The 15,643-nt window shown below is 41.8% G+C and overlaps 1 protein-coding gene across 2 annotated transcripts in view; it reads left to right on the top strand.

Moving 5' to 3' along the window:
• RB1 (RB transcriptional corepressor 1) overlaps positions 1-15,643 on the top strand; it is a 383,417-nt gene that overhangs the window by 74,715 nt on the left and 293,059 nt on the right. For both annotated transcript variants that reach the window (XM_073580241.1, XM_073580240.1), the window contains exon 7: positions 12,214-12,324. In XM_073580241.1, the coding sequence (XP_073436342.1) occupies positions 12,214-12,324 (111 nt within the window). The remainder of the gene's footprint in view (positions 1-12,213; positions 12,325-15,643) is intronic.

Raw genomic sequence — 15,643 nt, 5'->3', positions numbered from 1 at the left:
GAACTAAAACCGTTTCTTATAGATATGGCGAACCCTCAGGTAAACCTAAATGAAGGTCAATGGACACAGGTGGCTGAATTGAAGGAATTGTTTAATCACCCATTTACCGTGACTAAAAAATTACAAGCTGAGGATTTAGCTCCTGGCATTTTCATAAGGGAGTGGAAGAACTTGCTATTTTGCCTGTCCCAAAGAGGAGGTTTAATCACAGAAGGCATTTCTGCTTCAATGAAACGGAGAGAGACACAGCTATTGGAAAATAAAAATTTTCTGGCAGCTGTTTATGTGGACCCAAGTCATCGTATATTGCTTGATGATCAACAGCTTACTAAAGGAAAAGAAGCTCTGACTGAGGTAGCAGTTAGGATGAGTGGCCTACAGGAGAACTGCCAGGCGCTAGAGGACTTGGGTCCTGACAGTGCTACTGCTGCCATATCTTCAGCCTCATCAGATGAGGAGTTTGACTTTGACAAGTATTTGGATGACATGGAGCAGGCAAAGCATTGACGCAAGGAAAAAATTTCTCTCCGTCTCCTATAGCAAGCAGATAGACCATATTTCAGCAAAATGTTTCACTTGCTCTCAAAGAAATAGAAAAATTCAACCGTTCATCAAAACTGACTGTGCATGAGGCAATTTCTTTATACCTGGAAATTGTTAGAGATGTTGCTCATGTGGTTACAGCTTTGCCTCCAACCCAAGTAAGTGTAGAGAGGTTGTTCTCTAGCCTTAAAATTATTAGTTCATACTTGAGGTCATCTATGAAGGAGAATCTGATAGAAGCAATTCTATTTCTTAGAACAAATTCATAGACTGCACAAATGTTATTTAGTATGTTTTTGTTGAAAACTGTTTTTTGACACATATAGTTTATTACATAGTGATATATATATATACATTGTGAGGTAGCGCTGTCATTTAAGTAGGGGATCAGTCGCTTGGCAGCTAATAAATCCGATCCGGCACAGGTTTTCCATCAAATCATAACAGTCCATGTGGTTTATTAGGCATCATAAACCCATAGAAGCAACAAAACTTCATATAAACGGCATAGCGTCCATGACAGAGCTTCACTCTAAGTGTCCAAAACGCAGGCTTTTCAGCCTCAGTTATATCTCACCCCGTCAGGGTTCTCTCATGGCTGCTTCTCCATACCGCAGACATTCATTCCCTCCAGGGAACTCTCAGGCACTTGCAGCCATTAAACACAGCGTCCACATGCTGTCAGGAAGGTAGCCACACGAGACCTTCCAAACGGACCAATCGGGTCCCTGCATTCACCCCATGTGACCTACCCTGGCCACCTTATATGGTCCGTAGCCACGCCCACCGGGGTCACATGGTTATGACCTCATCACAGGTCCTTCACACACATATACACTTTACAATAGCGTTAATAAACACACCCCTGAGTGGGTTTGGAGGCAACTAGTTCCTGACACATTGAACCAGCACCTCAACAGTATCACTGCTGATTAACACACACACAAATCTCCATTTCAAGGCCACCCACCTTGAGATACATAACGGTCATTCCGTATTTCGAGATATATGTATATCGATATTACATGGTGCATTACATATTTACAATTTATTAGTTTTTTGTGTTCTAAAGTTGTATTCCAATAAATATATGTTATGTTCTATCTAAATATCTTGATTATTGTATCATAAAAATGATTAAATGTCTGATGTTAACATTGTACTACAATACATTTTTCACTTAAATATAAGCAATATATGTGGGAGTCGGAATCGTGGAGTCCGAGCTGGAGTCGGAGTCGGTGTAAGGGAAATTGAGGAGTCGGAGTCGCAGGTTTGGCTTACCGACTCCACAGCCCTGTTGCAAACAGAAGGACAGACTGGTGTATGAGTATTTTAATATGCTCTCTACATACACATTAATGATTGCTAACAGAGGGGACAATAAAAAAACAAATTGCTGGAATGGTCCTTTAATGGACATCCTATTTAAACTGTACTATTTCATTGTCATATGTATTCCTTTTTAAATCTCTGAATGTTCTCTGTTTTCGTGTATGAGTAAGGCTTTAGTCTGATATTAAACCCTTTCTTTGCTTACAACTTGGAAGACCCCTTGTGATGCTGTTACTGTACGTGATTCGGGAAAGGGGCTCTGAACTGTCCCTAGGATTGTGTCACGCACAGTGTAGGACAGACTAAGTGCAATACAAAGGGATAAGGGAAGGGGAACCAAGCACTAGGGAAGGGGGAAGTATAGACCCCTAGACAGATCTAATGTCACCCTGTCTGTCCTACTGTCCCTATCACAGAGCAGGGTATCTATTCTTAGTGTGACCCTGGTGATAAGCCCTGAACTGGGAAAGACAGGATGAGTGCTAACTAATACTAAAGACAGCAAGGATAAATGAAACAAGGGGGACACTTAGCTTGAGTATACTGAGAGAAATGCCGATGCCCTCCAAACTCCAAGAGGACACTAGTAGACTGCTACAGCTCCAAGCTTCAACAGAGAAGTTCAAATAGGAAATACCACCCACATCTCCCAACACATAGTTGGGAGTTATAAACACTCAGGTCCAGGTGTGGCCATTAGCAGCGGGGAGAGGTGGCCACTAGTCTACAAAGCAAACTGCTGAGACCTGTAGACCAGATGCAGTGCAACGGTCTGCAGCCCCTGACACATTCGTGACAACCTGGGTCCTTAACCCCTTTCCAACATTGGGCATCATAGTACACAGATCTTGGACTCCTCCTGTTTGATGCGAGCTCCGCGCTGCGCCCGCACCTTTCCGAGCACACGACAGCTGATATGTGCCCGCAACAGCCGTGGTTGGAACTACGATCCACCCGCGGCTGTCAAAAGCGGCATTTAACTCGCGCTTACCGGAAGAGCGTCACTAAACCCGTCCATCAGTGACCCTGTCACATGATCGCGGGTTACCGATGGGTCGGCATGACCACCAGAGGTCTTCAGCAGACCTCTATGGTTCTCATAACCAGATTGCTATGAGCGCTGCCTGGTGGTCGGCGCTCATAGCAAGTGAGCATTTCTGCTAGACACAGTCGATCTGATCATCACCTGTGTGTAGCACAGGCAATTGAAATATTGCAGCTTCTAGTCTCCCATGGAGGCTATTGAAGCATGCAAAAAGTGAAAAAAAAAGTTTAAGTATTAAAAACATTTTTTTTAATCAAAGTTCAAATCACCCCCCTTTTGCCCCTTCAAAATAGAACAATAAAAAAAATCAAATATACACATATTTGCTATTGCCCCATTCAGAATCGCCCAATTAATATAAAAAAAATTTAACACGATCATTAAACGGCGTAACAAGAAAAGTCAAAATGACAGAATTACATTTTTTGGTTGCCTCAACATTGAATTTAAATGTAATAACGGGCGATCAAAAGCTCGTATCTGCACCAAAATAGTATATTTAAAAATGACATCTCGGCACACAAAATATAAGCCCTCACCCAACCCCAGATCACGAAAAATGGAGACGCTACACGTATTGGAAAATGGCGCATTTTTTTTAAATAACAAACTTTGAAAAGTTTTTCACCACTTAACGAACCTACACGTTTGATGTCTATGAATTCTTAATGAACTGGAGAATCATAATGGCAGGTCAGTTTTATAATTTAGTGAATATGGTAAGAAAATAAAACAACTCTGGGATTGCACTTTTTTGCAATTTCACTGCACTTGAAATATTTTTTCCCATTTTCCAGTACACGATGTGTTAAAATCAATGGTGGTGTTCAAAAGTGCAACTCGTCCCACAAAAAACAGGCCCTCACATGGCCATTTTGGCCAAAAAAATAAAAACGTTATGTCTCTGGTAAGAAGGGGAGCAAAAAACGAAAATACAAAAACACTTCTGGTCATTAAGGGGTAACTATCCTTGTTCCCAAAAGGTACCTCTGAAGGTGATGAGGTTTGGTCCACCAGCCTAACTGTTCTCATGTTCTTCTCTAAGCTGACCCCTCTTCAAGGTGTTCTGAGACATATATGCTGGTGTATAAACATGTAAGACAAGCAGGGATAACAAAAGGCAACATACAAAACACTTACCAAAGATATAAAGGTACATAAAGATGGGTAATAATGTACAAACCAAATGGTAATAGGACAGTGAGGAAAGCAAACACCCACAAACAGCATGCAACTATCTCCAACTCTGTACAGCGCCTCCAAGGCGCTAGGAAGTATAATTGACTGCCAAGGAAGAGAAGGTCTCGCCAGATTTTATAGTGAAAGGAAATGACCAGGTCAGGAACAGCTGTGAGATGGAGCTGCAAGTTTCTAACCTGCATAGAAAAGGTTGTTAACCTCTCCAGCAATTAAATCCATTTAATATGAAACACACACAGGCTAAATGGAAAACCTGCAATTCACAATATGTAGTGATCTTCTAATTCCAGATTTCCCAGGAGGACATGACCCACTTGTGACATCCTTTTATTGTGTGATGAGAGAGCGTGTCACTATTACAGACCTGTTAAAATACTGTTAGCAATTTAAAATTTTATTGAATTTTTCTAGAGGGTATGGATACACTACATAAACATCCCCCCCCATTGTGCTAAGCAGGACAGAGAAAATTAAATCTCTTCCAGATGGTTGGCTGGTGTGTTAACGACATTCTGTAGCTGTAAGGCTGTGTGCACACGTCCAGAATTCCTGTGGATTTTATGCGGTTTTGCCGTGTTTTTTCGCTGCAAAAACGCATAAAATAAGCAGCCCATCGAATTCAATGGCATTCCGCACATGCTGAGCTAATGCTGCTTATTTTTCCGCGGCAAAATCGCATTGCGGAAAAATACGCAGCATGCTCATTCTTTGTGCGGAATCACGGGAATTCCTCACACATAGCAATGCATTGTTCCGCTTACTTGCCGCATGTGGCTATGGCCACCATGCGCAAAGTAAGTGGAAAATGTGTGGATGGTACCCACGGTCTGGAGGAGAGGAGACTCTCCACAAGGCCCTGGGTACCATATCCCTGTAAAAAAAAAAAAGAATTAAAATAAAAAATGGTGTTATTCTCACCTTCCGGCGTCCCACGCAGCGTCCCCAGGCCTCAGCGATGCTCCCGGCATTCCGGCCCCATTAATGCCTTGCGACAATGACCCGAGATGACATAGCGGTCTCGCAATACCGTATAGGTCTCACGAGACCGCTCCTTCATCAAAGGTCATTGTCACAAGGCATCTCTGGGACTGGAAGATGCCGGGAGCATTGCTGAGGCCTGGGAACGCTGCCAGGGACGCCGGAAGGTGAGAAAAACACGATTTTTTATTTTTTTATTTATTTTTAACTTTATATCTTTTTACTACTGATGCTGCATAGGCAGCCTCAACAGTAAAAAGTTGGTCACACTTGTCAAACACTATGTTTGACAAGTGTGACCAACCTGTCAATCAGTTTTCCAAGCGATGCTACAGATCGCTTGGAAAACGCTAGCATTCTGCAACTAATTACGCTTGCAAATCGCTAGTTTTTCATGGGAAATACGTGTGAATTACACATGCGGAATTCTAGCGTATTTCCCGCGGCAGGGAGTTGCGGAAAGTTCTGCGGCCAATTCCGCAACGTGTGCACATAGCCTTAAAGGGATCTTACACTTTTACGACTTCCATGAAAAAGTAGATACAGACCGCCGTATCACATTATCTTTTTGACAGATTTTGATTGGTCGATAGTAGGGCGAACCCAAATGGTAAAGTTCAAGGTTCGTACCGGACACTTAGCACCTGAAAGGCTTCAGCACAGCCAATCAACAAGCGTTCAGACTGTGTTAACTTCTCGCAGCCTTACTGACGTCACCGCCGCTCAGAGCTGCTGTGAGACTGCGTGGGAAACAGTGTCTTTTACTGGCGGTAACCTTACTGTAATCACCGCAAGTCACAGTGCTACTGATTCACACTCTGTCACGCAGAGGACAGTGTTTGAACTAGCCACCTGAATGGCACCTCTAATAAATAAAAAAAAATGGTGTGAGGACCAACTGGTAAGGGAAAGTAGACAGCTGCGTGCTGATATAGGCTGGGAATGACCAAGGTTATTGGCCATTCCCAACCTACAAATATCATCCTACAGCATGCAATTCTATTGCCCTGGTGCTGGGGCAATTGGTTTTGGGGTAGTAATGGAGAGGTGTCAGTCACACCTATATTAATAACCCAGTAGTAAAAATAAATACACTGAAACTTTTTTTTATTTGAATAAAGACTCTCCCCCCCCACTAGCTCTCGTTCACAGATTAATCAAATAATCCACGTTCATCTTCTTGGTCTCTGGCGCCTGTGGATAGCATTAAAGCTGCTGCGATCAGCGAGACCAGGCACATGATGATGACAGTAGTAAACATCAGCTGGCGCCTGACCAGTAATAACCTAGTTACCACGGGTCACAGCCACTGGTTCACTTGCTGCCCTCTCTGTGACAGCGTGGAACCTGCAGCAGTCCAGGATACTCTACATTCAGTAACTATTCAGTCGCTGTTTCCCACTCTGTCACACACAGCACTGCGTGGGAACTGCCGGCTGTTCGGACTCCCATTGACTTGGACCCAAGCATCCACATGTTTGCCAATCCGTAGTCGCGAGGGATAATAGTATGGCAGTTATGGCTCCTGTTTGGTACTTTTATGGCTGTTTAGTGGGTGTATTACTATTCACTAATATCATTTTTCACTAATTTAAAGGGGTTGTCCAAGCTTGGAGTTCAAGTTTTTCAGTTAGTCTGTCACTGCAGGCTTGTGAATGCTCACAGTATGTGTACTGCATGCTGTCAGGATTCCTCAGTGCTGGTTACTCACTTATATAGCGCCATTAATTCCACAGTGCTTTACAGACACAATCAGTATGCAATTTACATACATTCGGTCACATGCTGACCAAACATGCACAGCCTCACTCAATACAAGTGATTGTCTAGTCTTAACGTGTGCGTACGTATGAAAAACACATACTTGTGGTCTTGTGCCCGCCCGCCCCTAGCCCCTGTGCCAGACAATCAAGACAGTGTGCAATATGCACATTGATGATTTCCAAGTCTGCAGTAATATAGAGTGTGAAGAATTTGGGGGGATTTAATGGCAGCTTACAATCCTTCTTCAGCATGTCTGGCTGTAACAGGACATCTGGCTCAGCAGGTGGTCCAGCCGCACCAGCTAGTATTCAGGCTCATACAGGATGACTACCTGTGGAGCCCACGCTGTGTGACTGCTTCATTCAAACTTCCTCCAGTCAGTTAGGATTTCAGAATGAGATTTAAAGAGAATATGGAGTTATGTACATCCTAGCCACACACCGGTCACTTTTTCGAGACTCTTGGAGTGTGCCGAACGCCTTCCAGGGTCTCAATCCGTTCTAACACCACTGGGTGGGGAGATACACAGAACAACTAGTAGAAGCCAGGTAACAAAGCCATGTTTGGTCTCTGAGTGTAATGTGGGCCCGACCGGATCCATGGCGCCAAAACTGCTGCCCTATGACATTCTATAGAGATGTTATGAAGCATCATAGGTTTTGGCGTTTCAGATTGCAGAGCAAGTGGGAGGGACACTAGGACCATCCTGGGGGGGGGGGGGGGGGGGGGGGCGTGGTAGGGAGCTACTTTCCAAGGGGTGAAGTGCACATGTTATGATGTCTGCCTTGGTTCTCTGCCAAGGGAGGTCACGCCGCACAGCATGTTGGAAGAAACCGGAAATAGCTGGCCCCCACACCTCTCACGCATCCAACGGCCGAATATCAAGCTGTCGAGGTAGCTATTTTAGGAGGGCTAAATTAACCCTTCACGGTTGAGCCAGTGATTTCCAAATTATTCCAGTGTTGCTAGCAACTCAAATGACCACACGGAGACTGGGGTCTCTGTACAGGAGGATCGAGGCAGATCACTAAGCCCCTTTATTTTAGTCACATCTTTTATAATCTTTTGCTTAATTATGCAAGGTTCTCAAGTACCAATAGCATCATTTCACTTTATAAGCCAATAATATTGCAAGAAAACCGGAAACTACATATATGTCCGTACCTAGATAGCGTAGAAAGTAGTATAATGGCATATTCTTCAGAGTTTTACACCCCCGCCTCCCTTATCTTATACAGATGAGAACAGTCTGGTTTCATGACAGCCCATGCCAATTATAAAAATTTATCTTACAACAACAAAAACGGAGAAACAAAACCTTACAGAGAAATGGAGAAGTGAAACTCAAGCTCTGATTTTAGTATTAACCCTTCACAAAGCCAGTAATTGGCCCAATATAATTCCATTAATGGACCGGGCTTATATCTAACAATGAACTGGTGGCAGTCCTATCGGGCTGCCAGCGCTCTGTTTCACTAGTGCTAGTCGGGGTTATGAGTGTGGTGCCACGTCAATGGCTGCTTGTGCCACCTTCTCACTCCTTGGTGCCATGTGGACAGGATGTGTCTGTGTAAAACTGTCCCAAGCTGTCCTTGTGTGTCCCCAGAGGGTGCGGAGCTGCACATTGGTGAAAGTGCAGAGACCGTACCGCTTGATCCCTCCGACGTAATATTGATGTCAGGTGGGGTGGCGAGGTGTGGGTTCATCACATAGAGTGACTGAAGACATGAACTCCAAGTCTGGAGAACACCTTTAATAAATTCCACATGATAAAGAAAATAGCTTGTCAGTAAGTTACTCTAAAATAACGGGTTTGTCCACTACTTGGACAACCCCTACTTAAAGCAAACCTGTCACAAGGTTTGGTAGATATTAGGTAAGTCCACCACCGTTCTATAATGCTGCCCTTAACCCAATTTGCAAGACAAGAAAAAGACCTTTCATTATGCTCACCTGTGGGGCGGTCCGGTTCGGTGCTTCCCTTCTTCTTACAATCGCCACCCTCCTTCTTGCTTTGTGTGGATGACATGTCCCTACGTCATCCACACTGTCTCCCCAGCATCTGCGCCTAGGGCAGAGCAAAGTACTGATGTGCACAGGCACCACAAAAGGTGAAAGAGCCCTGGTGCATGTGCACTTCAATGTTTTACTCTGCCCTGGTTAGGGCAGAGAAGTACGCCTGCGCAGGAGCGCGATGTCTGGGATACTGTGTGTATAACGTAGGGACGCGTCATCCACATGACGCAAGTAAGACAGCATTGCAACAGAAAGGGGGGGGCATTGGACCAAGACCAGTGGCACTCCTCGGACGGGACTGCCCAGCAGGTGAGTATAATAAAAGGTATTTTTCTTGTCTTGCAGGTTGGGTTCAGGGCTTATGTACAGCATTACAGAATGCTGCATATCAGCCCTGTAAGATGGTGGTTGTAGCTCAAAGCGGTGAAACCTGGTGGCAGGTTTCCTTTAAATGAAACCACCCCATTGAAAATCAAAGCAATTTATACTCGCCTTCTGGCGACACTGTTGTAGTGAGGTTGGTCAGAAATGAAAAAATTGGCCTGGTCAGGAAGGTGAAAACAGACTGGAGTGGGGATGAAGAGGTTAAAAAAAAATCTTGAGTCTGGTAAATTAGAAGCTAAAACTCCTGGGGAGATCCTCTTTTAAAGAAGAAAGCGGAGACTCCTCTGAATTATTAGGCTGTGTTCACACACAGCGTTTTTTTTAGCGGTTTTTACCGCGGTTTTCACTATAAAACCGCTATAAAACCGCTAAAAATAAGCTGCACAGTCATTTCTATGCATTTTGCACTTTTTGTGCACATTGATGCGTTTTTTACCGCGAAAAAAACGCATCGCGGTAAAAAACGCAGCATGCTCATTAATTTTGCGGATTTTTCCGCGGTTTTGGCTTCTCCCATGCGTTTAGAAACCGCTGCGGTAAAAAACGCATCAAAACCGCGCAAAAAACGCGCAAAAACCGCCGCGGGAAAAATAGGTGCGGTTTCTGGGAAGGGATTCAGGTTTTTGTGCAGAAATTTTCTGCAACGTGTGCACTTAGAAAACCAAAAGCAAAACACAAAACAAATATCCTGGAATAAAAAATTAAAAGAACATATTGCAAAAATTGCATGAAGGTAGTAATAATAGTAATAATAAGGGTATTTAGTTAACATAATTTTGATCAAAATAATGTAGAAGCCATCCCGCCACGTCACGGCAACCCTTGTGGGACAGTCCTAACTCTTGTATTTAAAACCTTTCCACTTGTCAAGTGACGTAAATGTGAACAAGGACAGAGGGACTGAACCACCAGTAATAGTATAGGCCAGACAGGATGGATTTTCCAACTCAGAAACAGGGCGGTCACACCCTTATATGCACAGAATGCACAATGAAACAATTGAGAAACTGGGTCTGAGCAGAAAAAGTAAATTAATGTGCATGCAAAATGTAATTGCATATGAACACATGACCTTTACACAGAGAAAACCAAAAGCAAAACACAAAACAAATATCCTGGAATAAAAAATTAAAAGAACATATTGCAAAAATTGCATGAAGGTAGTAATAATAGTAATAATAAGGGTATTTAGTTAACATAATTTTGATCAAAATAATGTAGAAGCCATCCCGCCACGTCACGGCAACCCTTGTGGGACAGTCCTAACTCTTGTATTTAAAACCTTTCCACTTGTCAAGTGACGTAAATGTGAACAAGGACAGAGGGACTGAACCACCAGTAATAGTATAGGCCAGACAGGATGGATTTTCCAACTCAGAAACAGGGCGGTCACACCCTTATATGCACAGAATGCACAATGAAACAATTGAGAAACTGGGTCTGAGCAGAAAAAGTAAATTAATGTGCATGCAAAATGTAATTGCATATGAACACATGACCTTTACACAGAGAAAACCAAAAGCAAAACACAAAACAAATATCCTGGAATAAAAAATTAAAAGAACATATTGCAAAAATTGCATGAAGGTAGTAATAATAGTAATAATAAGGGTATTTAGTTAACATAATTTTGATCAAAATAATGTAGAAGCCATCCCGCCACGTCACGGCAACCCTTGTGGGACAGTCCTAACTCTTGTATTTAAAAAAAGAGTTAGGACTGTCCCACAAGGGTTGCCGTGACGTGGCGGGATGGCTTCTACATTATTTTGATCAAAATTATGTTAACTAAATACCCTTATTATTACTATTATTACTACCTTCATGCAATTTTTGCAATATGTTCTTTTAATTTTTTATTCCAGGATATTTGTTTTGTGTTGTGCTTTTGGTTTTCTCTGTGTAAAGGTCATGTGTTCATATGCAATTACATTTTGCATGCACATTAATTTACTTTTTCTGCTCAGACCCAGTTTCTCAACGTGTGCACTTAGCCTTAAAGCAGTTTAATCACCAGATTTCACAAGACTAACAGCACATGTCATTAAATAGATTTCTTAGATTTAACAATATATACAGCCATGCTGACATAGATTTTCAGCGGACGATCACCAGCATAATCATGTCTTAAGATTTCGATTTAATAATATAATGTGAACTGTATTGGAAAATTTGATATGGAACTTTATTTTCTAAAAGAAGGTATGAAGCAGCTATATTGGGGAGCACATGGGCTAAAGTACTGTGTAATGCTATGTTTATTTCTGTCTTGTAGTTTTTGTACTAAACAGAAACCATAATGTACTTGGATCTGTTTTAACTTTAAATTGGCGGCTACTTACAGACCCTATTGAAGTTTAGTAAGTTGTGTTCGAAGTTTAGATTGGAATAATAATGCTGCATATTGTGCTGTTCTCTGCATCAAATAAGCTTGAATCTGTGATGGAAGTTTCAAGGCAGATGTGTTATACAGAAGGTCGTGTCTTGCAAAGTATGCACATGGAAGAGACCTGTCAGTCTTCGGGAGTGATGTGGGGAAAAGCTTGCTGGGGTCGGCACCAATCTAGTCTTCTCTCTGTCCATGGTCCCCATCTAATTTTTTTTTTTTTGTGCAGCCAGGCTCTTATTCAGCCTGCCTGCAGTTTCGTCAGCAAGAATCGAGAGACAAGTTCCCTTTAGGATGAAGGAATTTCATGTAAAAATTATCTGTGTCTAAATATATATATATATATATATATATATATATATATATATATATTTATTGTGATCTATGTAAAATTGTATAAAATTTTGTAAACAGGTGATGAATGCTTCATTAAGATTTGTGCAGAAAAGTCCATCAGATTCATTGCCTTTAAACCTTGCAACATGTGTTGTCTTAAGATATGACCCTGTTTACTGGAACTGACAGTTCTCAATTTGTTTTCCTTTCATTGTGTTTTTCATAGGAAAGGTTTTACAGATGGATGATGATCTGGTAATCTCCTTCCAGTTGCTGCTGTGTGTCCTGGAATATTTTATCAAGCGATCACCCTCAGACATTCTCAAAGAACCATTTAGTATGTTACCTCTCTAAGTGTCCCAGTAAATGTCTTGTTTGTCTTTCTCTTTTTATGCCGCAATTATTCAAGTTCATTGCATTGTGAGAATATTTTTTAATTAGTTATAGTATATCAACAATAGTAATAGATTATAAAATTGTGTTTTAATTTAATATGTGGTAAAATGGTTTTAAATCTGAAAAAAAATAAAAATGATGGCATAACTGGTTTAGTTGCATTCCCCAATCCCCATCCCACGTAAAAACCCATAAACCGAAAGTTAAGAAATTAAATCTAGTCACCAGGCAGGTTGAGTAGCCCCAATTTCCTCATAGGTGTCGCTTATGAGGGGAGAAAAATCCTTCCCGACTCCATATACAGCAATCAGACTAGTTTCCCAGCTAAAACGTCCCATCACATAGTCTAGTACTCATAACCTGTCATATCTATCAAAGGCATACAGGTTCTCTTTGAACTTTTTAAGTGTATTAAAACATCATGTGACACAGAGTTCTATAATCTCACTACGTTTACAGTACATAATTGCCGTCTGATGATAATGATGAAACCTTCTTTCCTCTAATATCATACAAAAATTAAGGAAGCTTGTGCCAAGTAAAATAAATAGATTTGATTAAATTCAAAAAGATAAAAACCTTACATAAAATCACTATTCAAGGCAGATACGAATGCAAAATAACCTGTCTGCACAGGAAAGAAAAACAATGCCTAGGAGATCAGTATCATGATATAGGCATACTGTATATTTACTGTATATTCAGAACCTACTAAACAGAAATATGAGATTAATCTAGGACTCCTCACTTTTTTTTAGAAATTCAAACATCAATTGACAAAAAAAGGGTTTGCAGAAATCTACAAATGCCAGTGTTTATTAAAGGTATAGATGAAATAATCCCAAAATGTATGTGTGTATATATATATATATATATATATATATATATATATATATATATATAATATGCCACTAGCATGTGGGAGTTCCATACCATAATCAAGCACTATATACATGCTTAGAGAACACTATAGCAGCAGTACAATCTATAGGTCTAAAGTACACAGACCAAATGCTGAGACGTTGATAAATTTAACTTTTAGGAACCACGTACACTAAGTAATATTAATATAGGACTACATGAATGTCCTACAAGGAATCAAAAAAATATCATGAAGGTCATGAAAAAAAGTGCAATTGGACAAAAGCTAGTGCATGTAATCAGGCCCAGTGGCCACACATCCCTAAACTATCAAATGAACTATGAGGTTCCTATAAAGTGCACCAGGCAGGTGAAATGTACATGTGCAAATAGCAATAAAGTGTCTCTAGTGCAGTAGGATGAATAGGGCATATTACTCGGCAGTACAGTGCAGAGCCCTGCACAAAGCTGGACAGTTGTCTCCTTCTCACCCAGTGCCTTACATATGGTTTTGTAGCCCATTCCAGCTTTGTGCAGATCTGTGATCTTGTCCCTGACATCCTTAGAAAGCTCTTTGGTCTTGCCCATGTTGTAGAGGCTAGAGTCTGAGTCTGTGGACAGGAGTCTTTTATAAAGGTGACTATGTAAGACACCTGTATTTTTAACGCAGGTAATGAGTTGATTAGGAGCGTCTAACTGGTCTGTAGGAGCCAGAACTCTTATTGGTTGGTAGGGGATCAAATACTTATTTCTCACTGCAAAATGCAAATAAGTTTATATAATTTATACATTGTGATTTTTTTCTGGATTTTATTTTTGATATTCTAGCTCTCAATGTTAAAATTAATCTACCGTATATACTCGTGTTTAAGCCGAGATTTTCAGCCTATTTTTTTTGGGCTGAAAGTTCCCCTCTCGGCTTATACCCGAGTCATATACGCTAGGGGGTCGGCGGGGGAGGGGGAGCGGGGGTGTCAGATCATACTGCTCCCCCCCCCCGGCACGTCCCTGCAGCCCCCTGCTTTTCCCATGGTCTCTATTCCTCCTTTCAGTGGTCATGTGGTACCGCTCATTAAAGTCATGAATATGCGCATATTTATGACTTTAATGAACGGTACCATGTGACCGCTGATGGAAGGAAGGGAGACCGTGGGAGAAGCGAGGCTGTAGAGACGCGCCAGGAGGGGGTAAGTATATGCGATATTCACCTGTCCATTGTCCATCGCTGCTCGTCGCTGTCTGCCGTGTCCTCTGTCAGTGACATTCAGGCAGCAGAGGGCGCGGTGACGTGGTTAGTGCGCGACGCTCCCTCTGCTGCCTGAATGTCACTGACAGATGACGCGGCAGACAGTGACGAGCAGCGATGGAACGGGGACAAGTGAATATCTCAGGTGCCAGGTCCTGAGCCAGCTGTGACACTGGCACCTGGCCCTCAGCGACGGAGAGGTAAGTATGTCATTTTTTTTTTTATTTGCAGCAGCAGCGTATGGGATCATAATATATGGAGCATCTTATGGGGGCATAATTTATGGAGCATCTTATGGGGGCAGCATATGGGGGCATAATTTATAGAGCATCTTATGGGGGCAGCATATGGGGGCATAATATATGGAGCATCTTATGGGGGGCATAATATATGGCGCATCTTATGAGGGCAGCATATGGGGGCATAATATATGGAGCAATATATGGGGGTATAATATATGGAGCATCTTATGGGGCAGCATATGGGGCATAATTTATGGAGCGTCTTATTGGGGCATAATCTATGGAGCACCTTATGGGGCATAATCTAATCTGTGGAGCATTTTATGGGGCCATAACCCTTATGGAGCAGCATATGGTGCATATTAGTCTATGGAGCATCTTATGGGGCAGCATATTGGGCATAATCTATGGAACATCTTATGGGGCCATAACCTTTTATGGAGCAGCATATGGGGCATATTATTGTATGGACCATCTTATGGGGCCATTATTAACATTTGTGCAGCATTATATGTGGTGTATTTTGTATGGAGCATCTTATGGGGCCATCATGAACTGTATGGAGCATTATATGGGGCTCCTGATTCAATATGGATATTCAAAAACATTTAACCTACTGATGTCTCAATTCATTTTAATTTCACTGGTATCTATTTTTATTTTTGAAATTTACCAGTAGCTGCTGCATTATCTACCCTAGGCTTATACTCGAGTCAATTTTGTGGCAAAATTAGGGGGGTTGGCTTATACTCCAGTATATACGGTACCTTTAAATTATAGACTGTTCATGTCTTTGTCAGTGGGCAAACTTACAAAATAAGCAAGGGATCAAATATTTATTTTCCCCACTGTATATACCTTTAATAAACACTGGCATTTGTTGATTTCTGCAAACTCTTTGTCAACTGATG

Source organism: Dendrobates tinctorius, unplaced genomic scaffold, assembly GCF_039654945.1.
Source record: "Dendrobates tinctorius isolate UK_male_01 unplaced genomic scaffold, ASM3965494v1 ptg000064l, whole genome shotgun sequence".
NCBI lineage: Eukaryota > Metazoa > Chordata > Amphibia > Anura > Dendrobatidae > Dendrobates > Dendrobates tinctorius.
The sequence above is the reverse complement of the archived record's forward strand: the minus strand, read 5'-3'. Positions and strand labels throughout refer to the sequence as shown.